The sequence below is a fragment of the Trichoderma atroviride genome, chromosome 6 (genome assembly GCF_020647795.1).
Source record: "Trichoderma atroviride chromosome 6, complete sequence".
Lineage (NCBI taxonomy): Eukaryota > Fungi > Ascomycota > Sordariomycetes > Hypocreales > Hypocreaceae > Trichoderma > Trichoderma atroviride.
This window is the reverse complement of record NC_089405.1, coordinates 2,961,995-2,981,637: the sequence shown is the minus strand read 5'-3', so window position 1 is coordinate 2,981,637 and position 19,643 is coordinate 2,961,995. Positions and strand designations below refer to the sequence as shown.

General features: G+C 51.4%; 5 protein-coding genes across 5 annotated transcripts; 1 reads left to right on the top strand and 4 right to left on the bottom strand.

Annotated features, from left to right (window-relative positions):
- Positions 1 to 6,470: 6,470 nt before the first annotated feature.
- On the bottom strand, positions 6,471 to 7,794 carry TrAtP1_011597 (uncharacterized protein; the record flags this gene model as incomplete). The annotated part of the gene is made up of 3 exons (XM_014084715.2): positions 6,471 to 6,934; positions 7,006 to 7,443; positions 7,716 to 7,794. 3 exons carry the CDS (start codon positions 7,792 to 7,794, stop codon positions 6,471 to 6,473), a joined length of 981 nt encoding a protein of 326 aa, XP_013940190.1.
- TrAtP1_011596 (uncharacterized protein) lies at positions 7,516 to 9,851 on the bottom strand. Its single transcript, XM_014084714.2, has one exon. The coding sequence runs from the start codon at positions 9,734 to 9,736 to the stop codon at positions 8,453 to 8,455; it is 1,284 nt and encodes a 427-aa protein (XP_013940189.2). The 5' UTR covers positions 9,737 to 9,851; the 3' UTR covers positions 7,516 to 8,452.
- Positions 9,852 to 10,045: 194 nt separating this feature from the next.
- On the top strand, positions 10,046 to 12,700 carry TrAtP1_011595 (uncharacterized protein). The gene is made up of 2 exons (XM_066115176.1): positions 10,046 to 11,475; positions 11,582 to 12,700. Exons 1-2 carry the CDS (start codon positions 11,063 to 11,065, stop codon positions 12,387 to 12,389), a joined length of 1,221 nt encoding a protein of 406 aa, XP_065971274.1. The 5' UTR covers positions 10,046 to 11,062; the 3' UTR covers positions 12,390 to 12,700.
- Positions 12,701 to 13,194: 494 nt separating this feature from the next.
- On the bottom strand, positions 13,195 to 19,072 carry TrAtP1_011594 (uncharacterized protein). The gene is made up of 2 exons (XM_014084712.2): positions 18,669 to 19,072; positions 13,195 to 18,587 (listed from the first exon to the last, which is right to left on the bottom strand). Exons 1-2 carry the CDS (start codon positions 18,734 to 18,736, stop codon positions 13,568 to 13,570), a joined length of 5,088 nt encoding a protein of 1,695 aa, XP_013940187.1. The 5' UTR covers positions 18,737 to 19,072; the 3' UTR covers positions 13,195 to 13,567.
- TrAtP1_011593 (uncharacterized protein) lies at positions 18,778 to 19,552 on the bottom strand (the record flags this gene model as incomplete). The annotated part of the gene is made up of 2 exons (XM_066115175.1): positions 18,778 to 19,019; positions 19,495 to 19,552. 2 exons carry the CDS (start codon positions 19,550 to 19,552, stop codon positions 18,778 to 18,780), a joined length of 300 nt encoding a protein of 99 aa, XP_065971273.1.
- Between the last annotated feature and the right edge of the window lie 91 nt (positions 19,553 to 19,643).

The following is a 19,643-nucleotide window of genomic DNA, read 5'->3' as shown; positions in this document are numbered from 1 at the left end:
GGCACAGGCACGAGCAGCAGCCAGCAGCCAGCAGCGCCACCCACAGTCCCGTCCACACTGTCCCGGCCGGACCCTGGCAGCACAGGCCAACGGGCCCTGCATCCGCCGGTCGCAGCGCCAATGGCCGGGCTGGTCAGAGCTTTTCCTGCTCTAGACATCCGATGGCGACAGGGCCCTGGGGGTACCGGCGGGGGACCAGGAGCTCTGGAGCTGAGCAGCAGTGGATGGCGCCGCAGAGGCGAGCTCGCAGGTACCCGCGCAGGTACCCAGATAGCGCTGGCTGTCTGTTCCGCTCCCAAGTGCCCTTCTGGCCAGTTGACCAGCCACTGGCGCACATCGCAACCCTGTCGGCCTGTCAACCCTGTCGTCCTTTAGCGCATCGGCTCCTCTCAGAGCAGTTGAGAATCTGGGCCAGAGCTGCTAGTGGCTACCGACAGTGCCGGTACAGTGCAGTGCAAGCTCAGTTCGTGTTGTCGGTGTTTGGAAGTGGTGGCGCGCTCTCTCAAAAGGTCCCGTCCCCAGAGGCGAGTGCCGTTGATGCAAGTACTTGTACCTTGCATGCAGCAGCAGCAGCTCCTCCTGTTGATTCTGCGGACGGTACCTGCATTGCCTTGCCTTGCATGCATTGCATCGCATCGCATCGCATCGCATGCTTCCCAGAGATCGCATTTGAAGCGAAGCCTGCGAGCTGCATGTGCTCAGTTTGTACGAGTGTGTTGCGGTCCAAGAGACTGAACCGATGCATGTATACTACAGTCTAGACTAACATATGAAGGTATACGAGCAGCAGCGAACCGGTTTGGTACTTGCAGGTAGTGGCAGCAAACACACAGCACAGCCCGACGTTGTACCTGAGGTGGCGAGCGTCTACAGAATGATATTATCCGTCAGCATGGCTAAAACACCAGACTATCACGTCGCGCTGTCTTATCGGCTAGGTATTTGATGGACAAAATCCCATCTTCTTGTGGCCTTTTAACGCAATGGTGTGCCTGTAGATCCCGCGAGCCCGCGAGGGCGCAACAATTGACAAGACTCTTGTCGTCGTCTCCTTTCTACTCCATCACAGCCCGCATCCGCCGTGCTTCGTCTCTTCGAGTTAGTACCTACCTATATCTACAAGTACCGGCTACTATTCAAACTAACCAAGGCATTGGGCGTGGAGCGGGCGTCGGCTGCAACGACTCCTGTTGCTTGGTTCTCATGCATCTTCACCAAAGCAGCCATAATCGCGGCTAGCGATACCAGTAGGTCTTATCCCGAACGGATCCATCTGGCTAGCCCGCGATGAGCGCATACTTGGAGCAGTAGATACTGCAAGTACGGGGTATGCACCGCCCTAAGACTGTAGCTCGGGGCACAAGTTCCAGACGGAGCGACTCGGGACAGGTTTTGCCCACCAGAGGACGGAGCAAAAGGGACAAAAAGGAGACGTGAGCCTTGAAGCTTCACCAGGGTCTGGTACCTGCAGCTCCGTATGCGTGCGGAGCAACACGAAGTACATCGTCTCAGACTCCGTCTCTACCTCACCATAGCCAGTGCTTCTCTTTTGCGCGTCTATTCATGCTGGTGGAGGTATTGATGCTCTTATGCAAGTTGAGACCCTTTCAGACAGCTGGACGAGATCCGCAGCAGCAGAATGCAAAGCTCGCTGTCGCCGGCTGGCTTGCTGTTCGAGACCGGCCAGACGTGCACAGTGCCGTACAGTGCAGAAGATACGGCACGTGCACGTTGCTGTGCGCCGGCGATCTGATGTTCCACCGGCTGGCCTCCATGTCTGTCCCCTTTCCTCTCTTCCCCTTTCGAGCTCTCACGCGTTTATCGTAAGGGCGACATGCGTGCCTTCGGCGAGACAATAGGCCGCCATTGTCGTCCCAACTATGGACACTGCAAGTATCTCTACTCGGTTCAATGTTGCTATTCGTTTATGCCTGCATAGGTACCTACCAAGCAGCAGAATCCGTCCTCTTAACCAGCACGACAACTCACCTGTGCTTTTCTCCGTCCTTTTCCAAACTAGGCAAAAGAGAGCTTGAGCATCCAGATCAGCCTGCGCTACAGCGTTTGTTCGTACGACTAGGTGGCAGCTCTAGTCAGTCTAGCCCCCGGAGATCGTCACCTTGAGCCTCGCTTGACCCAACGCCCCCACAGCTTGACCAGGCGACCGAGTCGGAGGTCAACAGCAGAGTATCAGCCGGGGTAATCCAAGACCACGATGCTACACCAGTACTTGGCTGTACCTGCGTCAAAGCCATCGTCTGGTACGGCCCCGTGTCCTGCCGCGGTACAGCAAGTCGCACCTGTAGGGAGTACGCGCGAGCATCGAAGCCAACAGAGTACACAAACACAGGCACACAACGCGGTCCTCGACCGAGCAGCTGGCAGGAATTTGCTCTCGTTGCTTACTATACACACTTGGCACAGGATGTTCTCATCTACACGTATCGTACGGCCTGGCAGCCTCTGCCGCAGCACCTAGTCAGGCTGACGCCTGCTTTCTCAGTCCTTCTCTGGCGCATCCATCTGCGGCATCCTACAGTATCAGTCGTTTCCGAGGTGCGAAACAGGCAGGGTTTTTCGTGGGCTCACGCCGTGCATGTTTAGCGCCTATCAAGCCTGCCATCCATGCTGCTTCTCGATCTAGCATTCTTCTGCCATCACCCATCTGCCATTCACCTCGGCAGCTCGAGCTAACCACGACTTGCAACGTGTGAGACAGGCGCACGGATGACCATCTTTTTCGGCTCGTTTTCTGTCATGCTAGCGGTTGGCTACCCATTGCTGCAAGTGCAGTACAACTGCCTACCGGCGCTACCGGTAGTGACGATACCAATAGCTCTTCACCATATCAAGCAACGCCATGTACTGTCTACGGGTAGTATACGAAGTCGCACAGCGTTCACAGGCGTTCGGCACATGAACAGGAGCAGGAGCAGGAGCAGGAACAGGAACAGGAACTGGTGTGATGGCGGCACAAATCCCAGCTTCAACCCCATGCCGCTCTTGGTCACCCTAACGCATGCATGGCGCTACTCGTGCGTCTGTGCGAGAGTTTGTGGCTCTCGTCCGCCATGGCTCGATTTGAAGCATCCAACCCTAAGCCACAATCCAGTAATGACTTTCGAGCTGCTGCAGTGGGGTGACATCATGGCGAGCTGTTGGTGACTGGCGAAAGGCGCTTATGCCACCAGCTTTGTTTACTACGGAGCATCGTCTAGTGCCATACTAGCAGTTCAAATGCGGAGAACAGCTGAATTGTTACCTGATAAGACGGTGATACTACTGCTCTTTACTCGCCCATGGCCTGCGAATTGACCCAGCCCGCTGCAGAATCACAGATCCGGCGATTCATCCCTCAAGGGTGTTAGTGTAGATGCGAGTCCGGGTGCTCTTTGTGGTTAAAGGCAACTGGGGATAAGTGCCATTGAGAGAAAGGCCGATGCAACCTCAGAACGAACAGCCCAAAAAAAAGTGTGTTCCTGCAGAAGCGTCCGATGCGGTCACAGAGCGGGTCTGCGTCTGCATACAGTGCGCCCCTTAACTGCTCCATCACGGCGGGCACTATCGACCAAGCTCTCTCTAGTCACGCCAGGCGAGGGCCTGCTGCTGAGCGTGCCTCAAACAAAAGCCCTCCCCCTTTTGACACATGTCCGCCGCCTCGCTTGTTCGTTCGCCGCCGATGATCGCGGCAGGACGGTATCAAGTGTGCAAGCCGGAGTGCCTGCCAAGCGTCAGGGACGGAGTGCCGGGCTCCAGTATCTGCTGGTTGGCATCGTATATACTAGGCACAAGGTCGTCCGGCTGCCGATACATACGAAAAGCGCATGTAACGACGGAGCACAGCTAATCATCAGTGGCACCATGTCTCTGTGAGAGATGACGAAACTCAACGGCGAGACCGCAGAAGGCCAGGATAACCCTATCCCTATTCCTGGAGCCCTCACCAAAGCCAAGTGACTTATAGCCGATACGTGATCGATACGACGCACGTGGGAGCATGCTCTGCGAAGTGCTGCCCAGCAAAGGAAGCATATCTGTCCGGCCAGCCTTCTGAAGAAAAGTTGGACCTCGCCATCTCAAATACGATAGTCCAAAGGCTTTGCTCGGACGGCACACAGTACGAACCAGAACACAGTGCCGCATGCTCAACGGTCTCGGAGAAGCTCAGGCTGCTCCACAGCCTCCTTACCCCTGACTAGGACAAACCAGGATTTTGGGACCCTGTCGCTTGGCGGCGTTCAGCGTCAGCCACGGCCAACCAGTAGTCGGGAGGCGCTCCGCCCAACCGCCCGTCTTGACTTTGTCCTAAACCTAAACCATCATAGGAGAGATCGTTGCAAGTGCGAGTAGCATCGAGCAAAGGCGACGAGCTCATCCTCACGCACATGCAAGTTCGAGGTGCAGAGTGCTTGCAACCACAGAGAGCTCTAGCGCGGCTAAAGCTCCATGTGCCCTGGCTTCCATTCTATCCTAATTCGAGTCTTTGCACCTCCGATCGATCCATCACAGGCACGGCTTTCTATCCTTCTCCACATGATCCCAGCTCACTGCTACTAGTGGTAGAAGTCCCTACTGTACTTAGCAGTGACAGTACTGTGCATGTACTTTGTTCGTTGCTTGTGAGACCTTGCCTCCGGCTTTGACTGACCACATGTTTTCAGCTCTGCCATGAGGCGGAGACTTGGTCAATACTACTACAATAAACATCACCATTTTCGCTTTCCATGTTTGTCACTCTACTCCAGACTCAACAACATCGAGATAAACAGGCTGGCAAGATCATTCTACCTCCCTTGGCATTTAGTGGCAGGCAGCAGCTTGACGATTGCTTCGAAAGTCTAGGCGATAAGAGTGGCAAACGTACGCCTGCCCAGATTTCAAAGACTTCTAGTCATTCGTACCAGAAGAGACTGAAATGCCCCCTGCGCAAACTTCACTGCGGGCTGGCCATTTTAGCCGTCGGTCAAGATTTGACATGTCTGGAAAAATGGCAAAGCTACTAAGGCGATCAGACTGGTAGTGTCGCAGGATGCTTGGACTTTTTCGCCACATTCGGATCTTCGCGGAGTAGGGGCAAGAAAAAAATTCACGATATGCGCCTGATTTTTACGATTGTCGAAATGGCTGTCAAGGCTCACGAACCCAAACCGTCTTTTTTTTTTTTTTTTTGGGCAAGAAAAAAAAGAATAACCCAGGTCCTTTTGCAATCGACTATGGAGTATATACTATTGGGTTTTGATTTCTATTAATACCTTTCGACTTGACTCGAGCATTTAGCAAACTGGATCCCTCCAATTGGAGTTACATAATGGAGCCACGAACAATTCAGCTAGGATATCAGCACTTACAGTGGTGGAGTCCGGTCGTATCTCTCTTTTGAAAGGAAAAGCCACATGTATCAGCAATGGCTACGTCGTCGTTGACTCAAGTATACGAAATTGATACAGAGTGCAGACTGATCTGCTCTCTAACAGAGATTGAGTGTCTGTGTTACTGAACCGAATCTATTACGATGAAAACACAGAGATTGTGAGCGATTCACTTTGCAATCAGCATCGTCTGATGTTTCACGCTGCTTCAGTCCTCACCTGGCTATCTGGGCTTGTTTTTTTCTTGTCTCCCTTTTTGCCACTCCCGCCAATGGAGCATTTTTTAGTGCAGCATCACCCGCCAGCGTGTTGCCTGTCTCACCTTGGCCAAGACTAGCCTCGACCGTTAGAGAAACGAGTCTAACCAGTGAGGACGGCTAGTTCTCTCTATTCGTGAAGAATCTCTAAACCAAGATGACTCTGGCACTCCAGATACGTGATTTACCTTCCAACTCCAGCTTTGGCTCTCTTTCTAAGATAGAGGAGCCTAACTCGCAAGTCTCGAGACGCTATCAATGCAGCAAAAACATCAAGATTCTTTACTGATTTTCGCAGCTGCATCTTTTAGGTCTCAGGTCCCTTGCATCTCTCGCCGTTCTCGGCCAGCGGCCAAGACACACTTACAAGATGCGGACGAAAGTCACCGAGAGCCTTCCTTGCTGTGGCTTATGCACGGCGTGCGCATGTCTCACCTTTGACGCTTTGGCATGATGCTTGATGGCAGTCCCTTGCAGCTAGCCACAGATATCGTACAGTAGTACATAAAATGTATCACTCCAACATGCATGCATGATATACTTCTAGTAAGTCGTATTACTGAAGTCGGTAAAGAGTGTAGAGGTGTCTTGGGCTTGGCGAGATATGTCGGTAGTATATAACAATTACACAGCACGGTGATCCTTGGAAAGGCCCAACACACGTCAAGTGAACAGAGTAAATACCTATTACAGCATTTCACACGTGCTGGTGCATGATACGCTTGAAACTTGACCGCCAATCCAGCATGAAAAACCAACATGAGACTATGCATCTCCGGTACCTGAGTCACTCATGAGTCTCCAAGTCGATAAGAGAAGAAACATTGTATCAACTCTCCAGCTTTCACAGCTCTCGCATCACCTCCTCCACTGCCCTAGCTGCCAAACGCTTTCTTTGCGCCTCACTCATGCCCTCGCCCATCTCTTTCGCGGCCTGAAGCTTTCTCATCATCTTTTCTACCTTTGCAATGTCCTCGTCACCAAGCTCGCCGTCTTCGTCCTTGGTGTCAGCAGCGGCAGAGCCTCCCGCTACATCTAAAGCCTTTGGCTGATCCGGCGTAGCTTTGGCCGTGTCGGCATTTTCGGACTCGCCTGTTTCGCGATGACTCGTCTCCCATATCGCCATACGCAGGCCGTCGAAATCAGAACGGTCGACGCCAAACTCTAAGCTCTCTGGGTTGAAGTCCTCCGCGCCGTCGGAATTGTCGGAATGCGCCTCGTCAAAGTCTGATAGTGGATCTCCGCCATCTAGTTGCTCCCAGTCGTTTGATTCCAGTGCTTCTCTGACACGAGGGATACCCGTCTGTTCTATTGGTGCGTTTTACGTTTCAGTGAGACTCTTTGAAAGAAGAATGGTGGAAAAAAAAAAACAATCATACCTCCAAATTCATTCTTTCCCATCTGTTCACTTTTAAGCTGAACAAACTCCAACCCAGCTTCCGCACACAGCTCATCCCACTCATCGGCGTCTCCCTCGCCAATACCAATAGCCAGCCGAACTCCATCCCATTCCCACCCACCAAGACCTTTCTGAACAACACTGCCCACATGCCGAATCAGACTGGGCGGTTGGCCATCTTGAGTCAGAACAGCAGGCTTCTCATTCGGTATCGCAAAGACGAGCACAAGTCCGCCCAAAACGGCAAGGACCTCGCGGGCCTCTTCGGAGAGAAACGACGAGGCCCATTCTGAAGGCGAGGCAATGACGTCTAGCCAGATTGGGACGGAGGCTGTGTAGTATGATGTTTTGAGCTCAAGGTCGTGTGTGATGCCTGCTAGTGAGGCTGATGAGGAGTCTGGGGATGAGCCCGTGAGATCTTTCAGGCCAAGTTAGCCTTGGCTCTTGCAGAAGAAGAAAAGGAATAACAATTCGTCCAATCCAATTTTTTTGGCGAGATATGAGTTCAAAGGGTAATGTGTGAAGCTTTTTTCCCCCAAAAAAAAGGGGGGGGCGATAACGATGAATGCATCTTGAAAATTCGCATACGCTCTTCAACGCCAAAAGAACTGCAACAAAAACCTCGTCTATAAAAAGACGCACTCTCCCGAAGAATACAGTATGAATACCATCAATGGAATAAAAACGTACCTTTGAGAACACGGCTCAGATGCGATTCTGAGCCTTCCAGACTGACAGCCAAAATCCTCCGCGGGTTGGAGATTTCCATTCTCTTCTTGACAACTCTTCTCTGCGATGCGGAGATGGAAAAAAACAAAAAAAGTAGTTTGAAACGAGGTGAGCTCGGGGGTTTCTGGGGCAGTTTGTTATAATGACCAAATAATATATCGGAGGAAAGGAATTGAGAATGTGTATTCATGCGAGGTTTAATCTAGATATAGAGAGCAGAAGGCGAGATGTAAATGTGATGATAGAAGCCAGTTTGCTTAGTGATGGCCTGTCAGCCGCGTTTAAGCAGATTAGTACGGCGGCGGGGCAAAATCATTGGCCAAAAGGACCGAGTGGGACCCGCATCTTGATAGCTTTGGTTTTCTACAAGAATAGAGATGAGAGAGAGAAAGCAATCAGAATCAAACAGTAGATAGATCATAGATGGATAAATTTGGAACATGCTTAGACAGTAGTGTATATATAGTAACCAGCAGGGGAAAAAAAAAAAAAAAAAGCTAAAGATTGTACAATAGTTGACCATTTGCTTTGCCTCTTTGAAAGCATCGTGCTACCCTATAACTCCAGAATGACCCAATGAAAAGTTGTTGTGTAGAGAACTGAGGGAGGAGAGGAGTCCAGTATCCGGTGAAAATGCGCATCTCCAGTCTGTCGCCACGTCTTACTTCTTTACCACAGCTATAGAAGCCATAGCTTGATCAACGCCTTCCAAATTTGAAGCGTGAACCTCCAGCACTGCCGCTGTCGCCTCCCCATCCAAACGATCGGTTAACAACTCCCATGGCCTCTACACCAGCTTGCACCATGCCAGCAAAACCGCCAGCTTGATCGGCCGGCTGGTCAGCCCTCTCGACGTCTCCCTGGTCAAGGTGTCCTTGCCTGCGTTCCAACACGGCTTTCTGGATGGCTCTCGCCCACATATGATACCACTGTGCCTCGCTCATGGAAGTATATCGACGTTCCATGCAGCCTGTGCCATCTGGCTCCTGGCGGCTCATGGACCATTCAGTGTAGACTGTTTCCCAGCGCTTAGTGCGGAAGAACAGATAGGGCCATGCAAAGAGGAACATGAGCGTCAGCATAAACATGACCTCGATCCACTTGGTCAAGCGCATCTGGTTCACGCGGCAGGCATTGTAAATCTCCACGCGCGAGTTCCTCACTGGGAAAGTGATGCTGGTGTGGCCGCGGTAGTTGGTATCTTTGACCAGGCGCTCCAGTTGCTTCTTCAAGTAGTCCCAGTCCCAGCCGGAAACACGGCGCTCAAAGGCCATGTTCTTGAGGCCAGCTCGGCTGGCGCAGAAGCGGTGACACCATTCCTCGACGGTGGGCTCGCCATTCTCAATAATGCCACCGCTGCCACCGAAACCGGGAGCACGAGTTGCGAAGATGGTACCACGGCGAACCTTTTCGAGGTTGCCAACGGAACGCATTTCCCGCCAAGCCCCATTTGTAGGATCTTGAATGTTGGTGTAAAGCAGATGTGTGAGCTCGATCTCAATGTCAAAATCAACTACTGTGACCTGCTCGGTCTTGTCGTCCGACTTTCGGCGAGTCTCGGTGTGAGTGCCGCGGATTTGGGCAAAAGGCCGAGGAGGCAATTGTGAGAGGTGGACGAGGGTTTCGTTGAGGAATTTGGGATCGGAGTCGAGGCGCGGGTCCATGTAATAGACGGTGTCTGAGCGAGCATCACGCTTGAATGGCTCAATAGTCAGGCCGGTAGCTGCAGGGCCGACAGTGGGGGCCAGAGGGTCGATGAAAGCAACGGCATCGTTTTCGTGCTCGTCATAGAGGGGAGGGAGGTCATCGGCAGCGATTTCGGCGGGATCATCGTCGAAATACGTCTGGCGATGGTTGCCGAGATTGGAGGCAGAGTATGTGGAAGAGGTTGGATTGAGAGAGATGGAGCCTGCAGACTCGGTCAATGGAGTAACAGGCCCACCAGCGGGAGACGCAGGCGGCAGGAAGTCCGGCTTGCCCATGGTGTTGGAGGAGTTGGCTATGAGGCAGGAGAGTAAATCAAAAAGGAGGAGGAGTAAGAAAAGAAGGCGTAAGAAAAGTAGGAGTAAGAAAAGGTCTGGTGTTGAAGAAATAAGTCTGGTGAAATCGATAAGCAAAAAGAAGCTTAAAGTCGGAAGGTACGACGTACACGCGTGGGTACGCTTGCCGCTGTCTTCAAGCTTCGGTCTTTTCCTCTTTTCCTCTTTTCTCCTCTTTTTCACACTCGCGCTTATCAATCAACTCTCTTCAACTCCAGAGTCGCCAGATCGTGATTCTCGACAAGACGGTGGAAAAGAAGAAAAGAAACACAATCTGGCCCTGGCGGGTGGCTTTGTTGCTTATTACTCTCCGCCCCTTAGGCAGTCACCAGGCCCGAGATGGGACCAGGCGTAGGTACCTTATGGGCGGTGGATGCGTGAAGATGCACAAGAGTCGACATCAAGGCCTGCTAACAGTCGGCTAGTGCTAATAGCGCCTACCCATGCGGCTGAATTGCGCTATGAAAGAACAAGCGCGAGGGCATTGTAGGTGCAAGCCCAGCAGCTTACGTCGCCTCCGCCTCCACTCGTTCGTGGCATGATTCCCTTTCTGGAAATGGCCGAATCTGCTGTTGACACGAAGAATGATGAGACGAAGCGAGACGAAAGAGGCCGCTTGAAACAGAGATCACGTTCCAAGTGCGCTGAAGCCGAGTTTGGAGCAGCTGGCAATAAGCAGCATGGCCTACCGAGATTAGTCGAAACATACTCATACAAACAATGATTCACGCAATACGACCCTTGATGGACGGGGTATGGAAAGGCCAAAGAATCTTTGTGGATTAATGTTTGACCGTCGCTGCTGAACGCTTATTAGTCGAAGCTTTGAAGCAGAGCTCATCGCTGGCTATTAGGCACCCAAGGCATCCTCCACCTCAACTTACCCCACCGCCATCACCACCTCGCCATGCCATTCTCGGAGCAGATTCAAGTCTGCGATTACTAGCAGCACAGCTGTTCTTACACTAACACAACCAACAACTGCTGTACGCGAGGATGGGAGGCCGCTACCAGCCGCTGGAAATGGATCAATGACAACGATTGGTCCAATAAAGCCACAGCTGCGTATGGGTGGCTCTCTTATACACTTCGGTGTATGATTTCGCGCGCGCCAGACTGCTTACCCCACAGCTAGATAATAAGGCTGGTGGGTGAGTTTGAGCAAGGCGTCAATTTCACAATCTAGCAGGTGTATATATCCATGCGTCTCGTTGATCCATCTCTCGAGTTATCAAAGTCGCCTTTTGAAGCCTACAGTGGCCAGACAGCATGGATTCCATCGACATATCATGCGGCGTCCTGACGCTCCTAACGAGCGCAATCCAGGCTGGCAAATCTCTACATGAGACGATTCAGTCCTTTCGAAATTACGAGCGGACGATACGGGATCTACGCTCCGAGCTCGAGTCGCTCATACAGGTTCTTGAATCTCTCAAAAATGTCATTACTGATGAAGGGCCCATTGTCTCTATGCTGAAGCTTCCGGTACTGTGTTGCCACCAGACTTGCCAGGAGTTTAATGCCGTCATCATAAAGTGCACTAAACATGCGTCTGCTGGCTCGCGAACGAGCTTCAGAGACTGGGCTCAGATCAGATACATGGGTGGCGATATCAGAGATTTTAAAGACATGCTATCCGGCTATAAATCTACCATTGCTATTGCTCTTGGTAGCCTTAATATGTTCGTTGCCCCTTGTAGCTGCAGTCTATGGCTTTCGACAAAGGCAGCCATACGTGTATTATTTTTCCTTCCTTCTTTCTATATAATCCTGACGGTACATGAATAGGACAAACGTCAAAATGACTCGCGAAGCGTTGGATCAGTACAATGAGATGATTCGAGAGACAACAGCCGATCTTGAGGTTCATCTCCAGAGCATCGACGACAAATTAGCTGCCCTGGCCGACCATCCGCGCTCTGAGCCTGACCCTAATGCTGCATTGACTGTCAAGCGAATGGAGGAAGAAAGGCAAAGTGCTCAGCAGTGCATCCTCATCTGCGAGAGTGCAAAGTCTCATATCCAGTCCTTGCAAGACAACATGCAGCGTTTGGATGCTGAACCAAACCAGGATCGTCGCCAGACAGCCGTTGCGCTAAGCGAGGCCAGAGACAGAATGGTACTCATGATTACCGACTTGCAAAAACGGCTAGTCGACCTATCGGCGAAGTCACTAAGTACAGAGGTATCATTGCGGTCCGATGAGTTTGAGCAGGATCGGGCTCGACTCCTAAAGGAGATTGATACAGCCAAGCAATGCCTCGAGGTTTGTAACATGGCGGCCGACCAAGCCTCCAGGCAGAGAGTACACGTCTTTGGTGACGTTTCCGCCGAGGACAACAGCCAGCAGATTATCGTATCGACTGTAGGAGACCTCCTAAACGCGAAGAACATAAAGGTTGGAAGTTTTTCCTCGCAGTGGTTGGGATCTATGACAGATACCTCTCTACAACAATTGTCTATGGACCGAACGGCGCAATACATCAATATCAATGCAAGAGAAAGCAATCCGTCTTTTGGTGGTAGATATGGCTCAGGGTATAGATTGAATGAAAGGGGCAAGCAGTCAGCCGTTGGTGTTGGACGTACGAAATAGTAGTGGTAGACTACGGAATTGGCAGATTAGGATGCCCAAGCATTAGTACTTACTTTCACTTTGGATATCAATAAGGCCGGGAATGGGCAAAGACCTGACACCACTCAAGAATAGGCGTATGCCAAGGGGGAGAAGAAGAGGGAATTATTAAACAATCAGTACACATTTCTCAGCTTTGCATACATGTACCCTAACAACACTAAAGTCATCTAGCACTTACTACTGCTATTACTGCTACTACTTCTACTACTTCTACTACTTCTACTACTTCTACTACTTCTACTACTTCTACTACTTCTACTACTTCTACTACTTCTACTACTTCTACTACTTCTACTACTTCTACTACTTCTACTACTTCTACTACTTCTACTACTTCTACTACTTCTACTACTTCTACTACTTCTACTACTTCTACTACTTCTACTACTTCTACTACTTCTACTACTTCTACTACTTCTACTACTTCTACTACTTCTACTACTTCTACTACTTCTACTACTTCTACTACTTCTACTACTTCTACTACTTCTACTACTTCTACTATTACTGTTACTACTACTGCTGCTGCTGCTACTGCTGCTACTACTACTACTATTAAGAGGCTATAACTAAGACCTGTTATTAAATAATAAACTAGAGTGCCGGATGGCTATTCTCTCTTTAATAAAATAATGCTTATGGTTTAAAACTCGTGTGTGTATTTCCATCTTGCGGTCCTTAAATGTTCTACGCACCCCTTGATGCTTAGCAGGCCAGTTGTCCAATGTATGAATCAAATATCACATTCAGCTTCAAGAATAGTGTGTCGAATAATACATTCATGTACTATCAATAACTTGAAATATATAATTACTATTCATGCTCATACATAATGTTTTGTATCTCTGTCCTCGTCTCTCGCATGTATTCCAACGGAGAGAATAACAATAAAATTAGGAGCATGCATCCAAGGTAATCCGACTCCTTGGTGCCTGTATATGCTTCTCAAGGGGGTCCCGTTTTTCTCCTCCTATTTCTAGAGCATCTCTTTTTATTTTCTCTTCACCCTCTGATGCACTCAACACTGCATATACAGAGCCAATATACGTCTAATTGAGACGCTCTTCTTCTTTTAAACAATGCAAATGTTTTATTTCGCCCCCCTCAGTCGCTTTTTTTCTTATAAGCTCGTCTGTTCACTCTCCAACGCTTAATAGCTGGCCTTCCTCCCACTTCTTCTTGGCTGCTGTGACGAGAATGTCCATGTCGCCGCTTGTCTCGCACATGCTTCTGAAAGTTCCATCCTTTCGGTTGATCAGCTCCCACGGGTGGTCAAATTCGACGACCTCGCCCTTGTCGAGAACCAGGACCTTGTCATAGTCGACAATGGTCTGGAGACGGTGAGCGATTGTGATGACGGTTCCTGTGAGTTCACGGATGGTTTCCTGGATCTTGGAGTCTGTGTTGTAATCGATAGATGCCGTGGCCTCGTCCATGACCATGACGGTTGGCTTCTTCAGCATTGCTCGTGCCAGACACAAGAGTTGTCGTTGACCTTGAGAAAGATTGGAGCCGGATTCGGTTACAGGAGATGACAAATCGAGGAAGACATTCTTGTTCGTGGCAACTGACGGCGTTCTTGAACCGGATGAACCCTCTGTGCTCTCACCTTCGGCGGTGACTTGGATGACGGGACTGGTAGGAGCTGTAGGAGTAGTGACTTCATCAGGCCCGATTAGCTGCACACGTCGCAGAGCTTCAAAGACTTCTTCGTCGGTGTACTGATCAAAGGGGTCAAGGTTGGTTCGGATCGTGCCCATGAAAAGGGTAGGATCCTGAGGCACAATGGTGATGTTTTCTCGAAGATCCTGAAGACCAATCTTGCTGATGTCAATGCCATCAATAACGATGCTTCCTGAATCAGCTTCCAGCGCACGGAAGATAGCCAACGTCAATGAACTCTTGCCTGCACCGGTTCGGCCCACGATACCAACCTTCTCTCTGGGAGTGATTTTGAGAGAGATGCCTCTGAGAACTGGATCCAGCTCGGCACGATAACGAGTAGAGTACTGGACAAATTCGACTCCACCCTCAGCGGGCCAATTCTTCGGCGGCCGGCTATCCTCGATGATGGCATCTGCTTCTTGCTCAACATCCAGGTATTCCTTAACACGTTCCATCGAGTTCATGTTTTGCTCATTCATGCCATACTGGCGGACCAGCCACAGGACGTTCTCCGTGAAATTCATCGCATAGCTCAGCGAGATACCAGCCGCGCCGGCATCGATCTTGCCCAGGTTAATGATGATGAAGACACCTGCGAAGAAAGATACAAAGTTGCCCAGCAAATCAGCTCGGAATGCAAGCCATCTGTTACAGGCCCACAGGTAGATGAAAGGTCGGCTCTGGTTATTGATCTTGGCCAAATTATCACGGATAAAGCGTCGCTCGTCGCCGTAAGCTCTAATCGTAGTCATACCACTGAGAGTTTCGCCAAACTGCTGGAAGAGCGGGCTGCGTTGAACCGATTCCAGACGCTTCAGATCGCGAGATGCACGGAGATAGAAGGCGGCGACAACATAGAAAAGAAGCGCAATGAGGAAAGCAGCGATAAGGAAGCCAGGAGTGATGTACGCAATGAGGGCAACGGTCACGACAAGGGAGAGAGCGCAGGTCATCACGCCAATAGCGGTGGGTGCGATGTCTTGATCGACGGCCTCGAGATCCTTGCTAAACCGGTTCATCAATTGGCCGAGAGGAGTGACATCGAAAAACTTGAATTTGGCTCGGGTCACGGAGGTGATGAGACGGTCGTGGATACGCCTGGAAGCAGTCAAAGAACCAAAGAAGATCCAAACGTCTCGAATCAGGGCAGCCGCCGCGCCGAGTGCACCAATAACGGCGAGTCCACCGAGATAGTAAGCGACATTAACGTCTGGCATGGCAGTGGCCCCGAGCGCAATCTGGCCATCTGGTACACGCAGACTCGGCTCGCTCTGAGGAGGATATACTTTGCCAAGGTTGGCGATAGATGCCCAGGAGCCCTTGGGAAAGGACTCGGTACCGTAAGTAGCTGACATGGAGCCGAAAACAACCTTGACGTTCTGCTCTTGAATGTATTGGTTCGCCCACTGTCTGACCCAAACATTCGTTGCAACGGTCGAGAGTTGCTGCATGCCGAAAACCATGAAAGCGACGAGCCAGAACCACCAGGGTCCCATGGACGCAAGGTAGATCCTGAGGACAGACCATTTGACGGATCCACTTGCTTTGGTTTCCTCCTGTGGAGGAGGCTGTTCCTTCTTCTTGTCCTTCTTAGAGGTGCTTGCGGCATCGGATGCATCGCCGTTGCTATTAACCATGGTCTCCTCGTCACCAACGCTCGAAGGGACGCGAGACGGAATACGAGATGCAGTATGAGAAGCAGGTCGAGAGCGCTGAATTTCCTCGCCGAGCTTGCCGGAAGCGATGACTTCTTGTGAAGGTCCCTGGGCGGTGACTCTTCCATTGTCAAGCAGGACCACATAGTCGGATGAGGGCACACAGAGTTGAATGTTGTGAGTGACAAGAATGCAGGTACGGCCCTTCATGAGGGGTCCGTTGATGCAGTTGGTGAAGATCCATTGAGCCGTGTGCGAATCAACAGCGCTGAGACAGTCATCCAAGAGAATGTGAGCCGAGTTCGAGTAGAGAGCACGAGCCAAGGAAATTCGTTGTTTCTGGCCACCAGAGAGCGTGATGCCCTTCTCACCAACCAGGGTCTGATCACCGTGATCCAGAATTTCGAGATCTCGCTCAAGAGCACAAGCCACGATGACATCTCTGTATCTCTGTTCATCAAAAGGTGCGGCAAAGATGATGTTGTCTTTAATGTTAGCGTTGACCAACCAAGCAGCTTGGGCGACATATGCAACTGTATCGGCAAGGCCAGTCTCAGGATCAGGGCGAACATCCTCTCGGCTGCGGCCACCGGGGCAGAATACCCTGCCCTCTACAAGCGTCATCTCGCCGAGAAGGCCCATAAGCATGGATGTTTTACCAGAACCAGTGGGACCGGCAATGATGTTCAGCTTGCCAATCTGGAAGTCGACATCGAGATCAAGCAGTCGGAAAGCCCTGGAGCCATCTTCAGCAACACTGTCTTTGCCACCCCAGATAAGAGTTGCGTCTCTAAAGCCAATGTGCTTCTTGCCATCTTCATCCACGTTATCCAGACCGAGCTGCTTGTACTTCTCCGTTTCTTCCTCCATAAGGTACTCTTCAACTCGATCAATGGAGACCTTAGCTTCCTGGACGTGGGCGAACATGTCACCGAGGAGATCGAGAGGAACACGAAGAAGCATAAAGAGGGAGATGGCCGTGAACGCAACAGAGGGATATAGCGGCTTCTTTTCGATGAGTGTGTACACCAGGAAAGAGAAAAACGTGATGAGTACGGGAACCGAGTTCCAGATGGCAACCGCGAGAGCCCAGAGCATGAATCGGGAGCGAAGTGCCTTTAGTTCGGCCTGACGCTTCTCATCCACAATCTTGCCGAATCGTCGTTCCCAGGCGAAGTATTTGATAATGCGAATGTTTTGTAGGATCTCGTTTGTCACATTGATGCGCTTGTCAGTAGCAGCCATGATGTTCTTTGAAGTGATGTTGAAGCCACGAGCCAGCATGTAGTTCACGGGCAAAAGGAAGACCATGACAACAATGCCGGGAATGGCGCTGAGGCCCATGACCTGCCACAGCAAGAAGACGGAGATGACCAGCTGAGTAGGGGCCGAAGCGCACAGGAAATGCAAGTACGCAGTGATTTCGGCGATTTTGAAGCTGTCGACTGACATGAGGTTGATAATGGTTCCCAGGTTGGCCTGCTCATCTTCGCCCTCAGCAGCCTTGATTGGACCAGCAGCTTCGGCGTCATCGGTGCTGGCAGCCTTTTTCTGCTTCTTGCCGCCAAAACCAAGAGCGCGCTTGACTTTACTAATGGCACCTTGGCTGTCAGACTCTTCATCTTGATCCTTGGTAGATTTGGCCTTGTCGCCGAGCAGTATTTTGTCTTTGCCAGCGGCAGCCTTCCGACGCAGCGCCTTGGCGTAAATGTCACCGACAATGATGGCACGGACACGGATACAGATCCTGCGGCCAATCCACAGGGCCATACCATCGCAGTACGAACGAAGAGTATCAAGAATCGGGAGGCCAATGACAAGGAGCCAGAGAACGCTGACAGGCGCGTCGTCGGGGCGTTCTACATACTGCAGGATGGCCTTGAGGAGCAGGGTGGGAGCAAAAGTAAAGATACCAGCGACAGCCGCCAGTGCACATTGCATGAAGAGCAGACTGCGGAAATATTTGAGTAGGTGCCATGAAAGGGCGGTCGTCTTCTTCACAAGCCTATAGTCGGCAATGATGGCAGTAGATTTATCCTTGGGCAGGAGATTCCAGACATCTTCCATGTCCAGGGGCTTCTTCCAACCTTGCCAGACAATGGCATCGACCCACGAGAAGGTGGCGATTGAGAAGAGACTTGCGAGAGGCTCTCGCGAGGGCTCGATCCCATCTTCCCATTCCAACACGACAGTCTTGTTGCCCTTTCTAGTGGAGGCAGCAATACCGAAGAGTAAAGAGTTGAGAGCGAATTCAACAATGATGAGAGTCTGAGAAAGCTTCGTGTAAGGATGAACAATGGCAGAGCGGAAGATGAGGAGCGCCAGGGTCCATTTGCAGCCGTAGATGGTAGCGGTATGGTTCCAGATGTAAGGGATTCGCCATTTAGAGGTGCCCAGCACAACACGTAGCGTGGCCAAAATCAAGGTGTAGATCCAGGTTGTAAGCCCAGCAATGGCGGCAAGACGGCCACCCGGTCCAAAAGCACCAGTGATAAGAGCAATTGCATTGACAGCGACGAGGCCAACGAGAGCAAGCTCTTCGACGAACTGCGAGAAGCGCTGAGCAGTAGGAGTATCGGCTTGGACAATTGAGCCCCTGGAAGTCACTTTCGCCAGGGCCAAGCGGCCACCGTTGATCTCGAGGTCGTCGTCATCGCTGTCTTCGGATTCGTCGTCGAGAGGAGGGATATCCGTGTGGTTTGGCGTGACGTCGGAGGCAGAAACAGAGCTATAACCCTTATTCTTGCCACTGCGCACGACACGGCCAATGCTGGACCATGAGAGGCGCAAGAACGAAATGCCAATTATTATTAACGGGAAGAGGACGCTGAGGTAGCTGTTGATTATCCCGTTAGCTGAACTGTCCAGAAATCGCCATGCATAGAACAGGGCGGAAGCGCGCGCATCGAGAACCTACTCTCTTTGAAAGCACTGGGTGAGGTCATCGACCTGCCACGGCGGCCACGAGCACTGAGCAAAGCCCATGTTGGTGCTGATTTGGAGGTGGAGAGCTGCCCAGGGATATGTTATGATGGAGAGCCGTAACGATACTGGTAGATATGTTTGTTTCGAACCAGCTGGCGGCTCCCCGATTCGAGGTAGGAAGCTTTGGCGATCCCGGCAGCGTCAGAGCGGCGCCGAAGCTGGCGAGTCCGGGAATGTCGCGGGGCAGACGTCGGCGGTGTAAGAAGAGAGCAAAAGAAGTCAGAAAATATTGACGGGGCCAGTGCGACTTGTCTCCGGTTCCCAGCGCGTTCCTCCTGCCGCTCTATACACTCATGGTGTCAGCGAATGCGCGAACAGAACAAAGGAGAGCAAGAGGGCCAGTAACGTGGAAGGGGAAGAAGAGAAAGAAAGGCCGTGATGGGACGTCGAAAAGACGACAGCAATGTGGAGCTTGCTAGCACTGCTAGCGCCAGCGACAATACCGCCTGTGGATAAGGGACACGGCGCGGACGCACGCACAGGCATGCCGCAGCCTGTAGTGCAGCGCAGGCACCGAGGCCACTGGGTCGCAGCGGGCTGCACACCGTAAAGCCGCCAGACTAACAGGGCATGGAGCACTTATCAGTGGGGAGGCGGCGGAACAGGGAACTGGAAGCGTTGCGCGCGATTTGGTGGAGAAGATACAAAGATCCATGACACATGAAGCCTTAGGGAGGCACTTTTTTTTCTTATTTTTTTTTTTTGTCCTTTCAGCGGCGGTAGTGGTTCCACCGGGGAATTTTGCAGGCGGTCCTTACCCAAAGCAACGGGCTGATACACCCTGTAATTCGATTGAACGTACAACGTGCGGAGCATGCACCTCGTACAGCCGCCGGCGAGCCAAAGTATAGTGGCCTAGTGTTGCAGCAAGCTTCTGCTAAGAGCACCTACAATGAACATGAAGCAG